Source organism: Babylonia areolata, chromosome 11, assembly GCF_041734735.1.
Source record: "Babylonia areolata isolate BAREFJ2019XMU chromosome 11, ASM4173473v1, whole genome shotgun sequence".
NCBI lineage: Eukaryota > Metazoa > Mollusca > Gastropoda > Neogastropoda > Buccinidae > Babylonia > Babylonia areolata.
The window spans coordinates 36,231,930-36,241,293 of NC_134886.1; the positions used below are offsets into that span (position 1 = coordinate 36,231,930).

Genomic DNA, 9,364 nt, shown 5'->3' on the forward strand with positions numbered 1-9,364 from the left:
TAAATCTCGAAAGAGCTCTCAATGAGGTATTTACATTGTTTTCGGGGGTAGAGGGGTATGGAAGGGGGCATGGGGAGAGGGGGGGGGGGGGTGGGAGAAGAAGAAGAAAAGAAAAAAACGTTCCCTCATCAGCGAAATAGAACAAACAGTACATAATACAATAAAAAGAAGTCTTTTATTTAATTCGGTATGTTAAAAGACAGTTTTCTTTAACTCTCTCCATACGAACGGCGAAAGAGACGACGTTAACAGCGTTTCATCCCAATTACCATCATCAAAATATTGCAAGCGGAAGACTCTTATACTGAAGAGGTGAATGTTGACAAAGAATACCACAATTCTGACGACGGAAGCTAAAGGTTGGGTTATTCAGACACCCACTGGACATCCGAGGGGTCTGTGTAGAGGAGAAGAGAGGACTGGCCGTACTGAGTGAGTTAATTCTTTGCATACTGCTTTTACTGAAGGGGAGGCACATGAAATGAAGTCAGCGCTGTCAAGGTTTTTCTGACACTTGATGAAGAAGCACTGCCTGTCTTTGATAACATTAATAGAAACTGAGCGATTGAGGAAGTGAGTGTTCGTTAATAGCATCCTCCTCGTTTTGGAAAGCATGGAACGAAATGAGAGTCTGAAGTTTACAGGGATCTGTACGGTAATACGATCCACAAGTGCATATTGTTTTTATTACAACTTACACAAAAAAGAACAAAAAAAAAAAGAAATCTTTTGTGAATCAATTTCAGATTAGGCCTACGCAAAATTTGTTTGTTTGTTGTTGTTGTTCTTCTTCTTTCAGCTGTGTTGTTTATGTGTCAAAGCCGTCCTTTCAGCAATGGTGTTAGTCAATCGTTTTTTCTTTCTTTCTTTCTTTCTTTCTTTGTTTTTTCAAGCCTGGGTTTCTGCAGATGGTTTCCCCGTCCACCCTGCAATGTTGTCAGTCAATCCTTGCTTTTTCTTTTTCTTTTACTTTTTTTTGTCTCCCCCCCCCCTTCCCCCCTCTCCGTCTTCCTCCCTTAATTTAACAGGTCTCTGACGGATGGTTTCAGCAAGGCCATTGGATCTAGTTACGTGACGAAGTGACCATAGATTTTTTTCTGGATGATGACGACGCAAAGTTTGCAGGTTTAAGAAAAGAAAAAAAAAGAAGAAGAAAGCAACAACAACAACAAAAAACCAACAAAACTACCCCAATCAACAACAACAACAACAACAACAACAACACACACACACACACACACACACACACACACAACAAAACAAACAACAACAACAACAAAACAACACACCAAACAACAACAACAAACAAGCAAAACAACAACGACAACAGCAACAACAAACAAACAATATGTTTCAGCAATTAAAGGTTTGAGTTAACAACTTTTAGCGTCAGCAACGCCGAAATCTCTCGCACTTACTTGTTTTAAGTGATTACAGACATTGTACTCTTCACGTGATGTCAGCAGCTTCTCTCCACTGAAACAAACAAACAGACCAAAAAAAAAAAAAAAGAAAAAGAAAAAAGAAAAAAAAAAGGTAATTAATCCGGAGTTGAATGGTACACTTCAAACGCACTCAGCACCGTTATATTTAGAAGAGAGAGAGAGAGAGAGAGAGAGAGAGAGAGAGAGAGAGAGTACGTATAATTAGCGCTCCTCTGTCTGATCTTAATCAAAGGGTGCTGGCACCATCCAGTCCTTAGTAACTGCAGGTGAGACAGATGACAGTCTGGCACGAGGAAATGCCGTACCATCACCATTCCATTAGAGTCAAATGTTGTTTGCGTGCAGACTGTTGCTCTTACTCTAGCCTTCTTTGTTTTGTAAGCAGGACCTGTCTTCATTGTCTTTGTTGTCTGATAAGATGTGGGTTTTTTTGTTTTTGTTTTTCGTTTGTTTACCTGGTGTTTTTCTTTGTCCATCGGAAACAATTTTTCCTTTCTTTCTTCTTATTTCTTTCTTTTTTTAAAATCTTTTTTAAAATAAATTTTTAGAAATGTGTTTCCTGTACGCTGACTCTGTATTCCCATGTTTTGACAAGATAATCATCGTCATACTTTGCGCCTCAGACCATATGCCTAAAGTGTAATGATTTACTGTTGATTCTTGTTTTTTAACCATTGTACTTAACCAGATTTTGGCTTAGCTGCTTGTTTGGTTTTGTTCGTTTGCTTTGTTTCAACATTGTCGTTATATAGTGAAAAAATTGTGTATGTTTTCGTTTTCTTCGTTTTAGTCTTCTTCTTCTTACTGTTGTTGTTGTTGTTGTTGTTATTGTTGTTATTGGAAGGGGTTGAGGTGCAAAATAGAATATTCAGTTTATTCACGACATAGGTAAATAGATAGATAAATACTTTTCTCAGTGTAAGATATTGCATCGGCATCAGTCCTCGCGCTATTACTGTCTTTTGTTGTTGTATTTTTTTTTCTATCATCATCCGCCGCGACACAGCAACACAGACCGTGTATTGTTTTCAAAAAGGTAATCCCCATTGGCATGCTTTGTTATCTGTTATTCATTTACCTGCATGTTGCATGAGGTGAGTCACAAGTCTTATGTAAGTTTCCAGGCTAGCAAGCAGCTATGCGTCACTCACTCACTGAGTGCTCCTTTTTTTCTCTCGCTTGTTTCAGGTCCGCGATGCTCGTGACGTGTCCTCCAGTGGTGACGTAGCCAGGCTATTGACGCAGCTGTCCTCCTCCAAGGATGACGTCAGCAAGGCCGGTGATGTCGGCAAACGCTACCTGGACACTTTGGGCGGCTTCCAGGTGCACGGCTACAAGCGGAGTGATGAGGCCTCCAACCATCCTGAGGCCCAGTCCCAGGCGGAGGAGGGCAAGAGAGGCTTCGACGACCTCGGCGGATTCAACGTGCACGGCTACAAGCGAGGTTTCGACGACCTGGGCGGCACCATTGTGCACGGCTTCAAACGGGGCTTCGACGACCTGGGCGGATTCAACGTGCACGGCTACAAGAGGAGCTCCGGGGGTGACAGCAAGCAGGGCAACGACAAAGCGCACACCTCCGACCTTCAGACATCCAAGAGAGGGTTTGACGACTTGGGAGGATTCAACGTCCATGGCTACAAAAGAGGGTTTGACGATCTAGGGGGATTCAACGTCCACGGCTACAAAAGAGGATTTGACGACTTGGGAGGATTCAACGTCCACGGCTACAAAAGAGGATTTGACGACTTGGGAGGATTCAATGTCCACGGATACAAAAGAGGATTTGACGATCTAGGGGGATTCAACGTCCACGGCTACAAAAGGGGATTTGACGACCTTGGCGGATTCAACGTCCACGGCTACAAAAGGGGATTTGACGACCTTGGCGGATTCAACGTCCATGGCTACAAAAAGAGAGGGTTCGATGACCTTGGCGGATTCAACGTCCACGGCTACAAAAGGGGATTTGACGATCTAGGGGGATTCAACGTCCACGGCTACAAAAGGGGATTTGACGACCTTGGTGGATTCAACGTCCACGGCTACAAAAGAGGATTTGACGATCTGGGGGGATTCAACGTCCACGGCTACAAAAGAGGATTTGACGATCTAGGCGGATTCAACGTGCATGGCTACAAAAAGAGAGGGTTCGATGACCTTGGCGGGTTCAACGTCCACGGCTACAAAAGAGGATTTGACGATCTGGGGGGATTCAACGTCCACGGCTTCAAAAGAGGATTTGACGATCTGGGGGGATTCAACGTCCACGGCTACAAAAGGGGATTTGACGATCTAGGCGGATTCAACGTGCATGGCTACAAAAAGAGAGGGTTCGATGACCTTGGCGGATTCAACGTCCACGGCTACAAAAGAGGATTTGACGATCTAGGGGGATTCAACGTCCACGGCTTCAAAAGAGGATTTGACGATCTGGGGGGATTCAACGTCCACGGCTACAAAAGGGGATTTGACGATCTAGGCGGATTCAACGTGCATGGCTACAAAAAGAGAGGGTTCGATGACCTTGGCGGGTTCAACGTCCACGGCTACAAGCGGAGTCTGGACAACGTGGGGAGCACTCAGGTGCGCGGCGTGAAGAAGCGAGCCCCAGAAACCAGCACGGCCTAGGCTGCCTCGTCCTCCTCCTCCTCCTCCTCCTCTGGTCACGTGCCATCATGTCCGCGATGTCTGTCTTGCCTTAGGTCCCTGACAGTTGGCCCTCCATCTCTGCCCCCAGTGACGTGGTGGACAGTACGAAAGGAACAGTTGCTAACACTGGGGAAGCAGAAAAGCAAGAGAGGACTGTGTGTGAAGGCCAAGAGAAGACAGTTCCCAAGGACACAACCACTTTTTACATAGCTTGCCTTTACCTCTTCGCTCTCCCCATGCCATTGCCTGCTCATCTGACATTTCTTACTGACTTCGGCCGACAGCAAGTCCACACAACGTAGAAAACGACAAATTTACCTTTATTTAGATAGAAAAAAAAAGATGACATACTAGCGTTAACATAATAAGGATATAAAATCACGGACAGATTTTCATTTCATATATTTATTGAAATCACAGACAGACTTTCATTTCATATATTTATTGAACGGTTTCGAACTAAACATAATGTCCAACAGAGCACTGCTTTATTACAGAAACGTATTTCAACCCGATCTATGATGGTTATATACAAACAAGCAAGGACTACAATCATATCCATTTTTCGGCATTTACTCTAAACACTTATAAAATATTCCTTCGTCTTTGATTACTTTCTCTCTAGCATTAAGGATACAACCCTCTCGAGATTTCGGCATTCACTCAAACACCTATAAATCTTCCTTCGTCTTGGATTATTTTTCTCTGACATCAAGGACTACAAGCCTCTTGAGATTTCGGCACCTACTCAAACACTTTAAGGACTACAAACCTCTCGAGATTTCGGCACCCACTCAAACACTTTAAGGACTACAAACCTCTCGAGATTTCGGCACCCACTCAAACACTTATGATAAATCTTCCTTTGTCTTTGATTACCTTTTGTCTGGCATTAAGGACTACAAACCTCTCGAGATTTCGGCACCCACTCAAACACTTTAAGGACTACAAACCTCTCGAGATTTCGGCACTCATTCAAACACTTTAAGGACTACAAACCTCTCGAGATTTCGGCACCCACTCAAACACTTTAAGGACTACAAACCTCTCGAGATTTCGGCACCCACTCAAACACTTTAAGGACTACAAACCTCTCGAGATTTCGGCACCCACTCAAACACTTATGATAAATCTTCCTTTGTCTTTGATTACCTTTTCTCTGGCATTAAGGACTACAACCTTCTCGAGATTTCGGGAACTCACTCAAACACTTATAATAAAATCTTCCTTCGTCTTTGATTATTTTTCTCTGGCATAAAGGACTACAAACCTCTCGAGATTTCGGGCACTGACTCAAACACTTCAAGGACAACAATCTTCTTAAGATTTCGGGCACTCACTCAAACACTTTAAGGACAACAATCCTCTCAAGATTTCGGCACTCACTCAAACACTAATGATAAAATCTTCTTTCTACTAGATTACTTTTTCTCTGGCATTGAGAATCACGGACCGATAGCTGTAACCACATGTGGTTTGGTCGGAACAGCAGCACCTGAGCATAGGCTTGGTGGTTCGGTTTATTGCACGTAATGCACGCATAGTGTTTCGTTTTCGTTGGTGCGTCGTCGTTTTCTGTCAGACCTTATTTATTGTTGGACTTCACCTGGTGCATTTGCATGCCATTCTTACACGGCCGACGTATTATTTATTCTTAAATGTTTCTTTCAATGGCAGTCTACTTTCTCTGTCTATCTCTGTCTCTCACTGTCTTTCTCTCTGTCTCTCACTCTCTATGTCCCTCTCTGTCTCTGTGTGTGTGTTTTCTCTCTCCGCCTCTGTTTGTCTCCGTCTCTCAAAGCTTTTGTTTTGATACGTAATTTTGTGCGCTTTTTGTGTGCATGTGTATCAACAATAGGTAATGATGACAGAGAGCATGAGATGCCGCACAAGTGTCGGTTCTTTCTCATAAAAAAATCTATCTCCCATAGGGAACAGTTTGTACCGTACGTTATACTCATAATTATTCGTGCCCATCGTATCTGAACCTGTGTCCCTTGTATTCAAAGAGGACACCATCTGCAGCAATGTGATATGATCGTTTGGTTTTCTGTGTTGAGAAATTTAAATCGCAACGAAAACAGTCGTGAGTGTGTACCATTTTTTTTCTTTGCCATATCTGTCAATGATAGCAAACGACCAACCTTATTTGACGTCAAACCTATTTTCAGGTTTGTTCTTAAACGAAAAAACAAAAAAAGAATTATTTTCAACAGCAGAAGAATCAATTAAGTGTGTGAAGTCAACAGAGAAACTTACGGAAATAATTTTTCATGCGTAATTCAGGTGTTGCGCTTTCCACGGATATGCAGTTTTGAAGTGACAGTCGATGGTGCTGGGTTGGAGAGGTGCGAGTAGGTATGAGGAGGTGTGGTTGGGAGGGTAGAGGGTGGTGGGTGGTGTGGATCTGGGTGTGGTGCTGTGTGGTCAGGGACTATGGGCGGCCACTGACCTGTACACACACAAAAAAAAGAAAAAAAAAAGGAAAGAAATCCCTTTCCCCAGGCAACCTTTATCCAGTAAAAAGCTGCGTTATAACAACCTTGCTTCTTCGTTCTGCATTTGTTCCTGAGTGAGTTGATGAATGGGAGCAAGCAGACTGAGTCACAGATTGAGCGCGTGAGGGGTGTGTGTCTGTCTGTTGTGTGAATGGTGTTGAAGATTTCAGCCCTCCTTATGTCCTGCACGTATCCACCAACATTCAGTTCTTCTTCTTCTTCTTCTGCGTTCGTGGGCTGCAACTCCCACGTTCACTCGTATGCACACGAGTGGGCTTTTACGTGTATGACCGTTTTTACCCCGCCACGTAGGCAGCCATACTCCGTTTTCGAGGGTGTGCATGCTGGGTATGTTCTTGTTTCCATAACCCACCGAACGCTGACATGGATTACGGGATCTTTAACGTGCGTATTTGATCTTCTGCGTGCATATACACACGAAGGGGGTTCAGGCACTAGCAGGTCTGCACATATGTTGACCTGGGAGATCGTAAAAATCTCCATCCTTTACCCACCAGGTGCCGTCACCGTGATTCGAACCCGGGACCCTCAGATTGACAGTCCAACGCTTTAACCACTTGGCTATTGCGCCCGTCAACATTCAGTTAAAACCAGAATTGTAAGTTGCTATTGTTCTTTTTTCCCCTCTCTAACCCGGAAGCTCTAGGGCCGTGTAAAGGAGCCGCAGCGTATAGATGCCTTCATCGTGGAGACTAGGGGGTGTCCATCTAACGAACGAGAATTAGAAGAGGACGTTCTTTTTTTTACGGTGACACCATCTCACCCCCCCCCCCTTTTTTTTTTTTATCTGCTGTCCCATCATCTGCACCGTTTCAGTGGCATTACTCCCACGCCGCTCATCCGAGTCCCCAATACACAGCCACACCCGGGTTCGTCCGTCGCAGTCCCAGTGCTGGCATTCCACGAGGAGCCATCGATGTTAGGTCGCCATGAGACCACACACCAGAGGAGACCCCGCACTGCTGCTGAGGAGTCACTTCAGTAGTGCCTGTTCTGATTGGACTTACTTAGCTTTATTTATGTAAAAATCCCAACGAGACCTCACCAGACCAGGTCGAGCACTACAGTGCAGTGACGAGAAAGTCGCACTGTGTTCATGATCAGCGAGATGTGTCGCAGACACACAAGCACTGGCAACGATAGAACAAACACAGCAAAGGGAAACTATAAATTTTAGCTGCAATATCCTAGTCCCAGTGTATTCTATCGAAGAACAAAAAGGTCCGTGCATACTGTTCTTTCAAACTTTCTTTGTTTTGTTTTGTACTCTGACTACGAAAATAGTCTCTTTCTTCTCCTCCCATGCCAGTAGTCCATTTCTTCTACCCCTTGTTTCGTTCAGACTGAGAAAAAACATCGAAATTAAAACAATAGCATTTTAACTCCTAACAGAACAAAACAAAACAAAACACAAAACAACAACTAAACACCACTTGCATGCTTTTTGTTGTCAAACAACTTTTACATCGCTGTTGTTTGTTTGAAAGTAATTGCTAAAAGAAAGGACACGCTGACCTAATTACCTACAAAATCATCCCAGGAAAAGAAAAGAAAAAAAAAAGAAAAAGCAAAAAGAAGGCAGCGATACCAGCAGCAGGTGGGTTCCTCCTCACTGTCATCAGTAACCGCAGGCTGCATGCCTTGCTGACGTCAACAAGGGGCAGGCCGGATGGGAGGAGAGGACGGGGTACGGGGGGTGTGGGTGGGTGTAGGGGGATGTACGGGGGGTGGGGTGGTAGCTACGAAAGGAAGGGGAAGGAGGGATGTGTCTCGGTGGCATTATCTGCAGATTGTCACAAAACTTGCAGACATTCGCAGCCGAACAGAACGGAATATGAATGACCCCCCTGCCAGGCACTCTTTGTGGGAAGGAAAAGGACGAGTTCGCCCCGAATAAACGAAACCATGTGGATGATATGTTATGTTCTCAGTGGGACCGAGAGAGAGAGAGAGGGACAGAGACAGAGATAGACAGATAGACACAAAAACCTGGCGCGCGAGCAATCCAGTCTACAGAGACAGCCAATTTATCTTTTTTTATCATATAATTGTGTGCATTTTTGAAGAACATCAAGCCGCAATGGAGAGCAGATTATGCTGTCAAGTGAAGATTGGAAGTCAAGATTTATTCAAATAATACCCCATGGAATCAGCAGAGAAAAAACAAACAAACCCCAAAACCAAAACAAAAGGGATGAAAGGCAAACAACACATGGGGACAACGTACATGTCAAGGCGACACAGAACGCAACGAACTTGTAGTAAATACATGAAACAGTGCTGAGTTTAAAGCAGTATATCTATATCTTTCTATCCACACACACACACACACACACACACACACACATGTGATGGAGTGATGGCCTAGAGGTAACGCGTCCGCCTAGGAAGCGAGAGAATCTGAGCGGGCTGGTTCGAATCACGGCTCAGCCGCCGATATTTTCTCCCCCTCCACTAGACCTTGAGTGGTGGTCTGGACGCTAGTCATTCGGATGAGACTATAAAACGAGGTCCCGTGTGCAGCACGCACTTAGCGCACGTAAAAGAACCCGCGGCAACAAAAGGGTTGTTCCTGGCAAAATTCTGTAGAAAAATCCACGTCAAATAGGAAAAACAAATAAAACTGCACGCAGGAAAAATAATTAAAAAAATGGGTGGCGCTGTAGTATAGCGACGCGCTCTCCCTGGGGAGAACAGCCCGAATTTCACACAGAGAAATCTGTTGTGATAAAAAGAAATACAAAATAC

General features: G+C 44.2%; 1 protein-coding gene and 1 long non-coding RNA gene across 2 annotated transcripts in view; one reads left to right on the plus strand and one right to left on the minus strand.

Moving 5' to 3' along the window:
• Nucleotides 1-6,003, plus strand: part of LOC143287706 (uncharacterized) — a 107,172-nt gene extending 101,169 nt beyond the window's left edge. The window contains exon 2 of the mRNA XM_076595921.1: nucleotides 2,634-6,003. Coding sequence (XP_076452036.1) covers nucleotides 2,634-4,076 — 1,443 coding nt within the window. The 3' untranslated portion in view covers nucleotides 4,077-6,003. The remainder of the gene's footprint in view (nucleotides 1-2,633) is intronic.
• On the minus strand, nucleotides 4,433-6,617 carry LOC143287707 (uncharacterized). The gene is made up of 2 exons (XR_013055988.1): nucleotides 5,005-6,617; nucleotides 4,433-4,915 (listed from the first exon to the last, which is right to left on the minus strand). It is a non-coding gene; the product is annotated as an uncharacterized LOC143287707 (long non-coding RNA).
• Nucleotides 6,618-9,364: the final 2,747 nt, after the last annotated feature.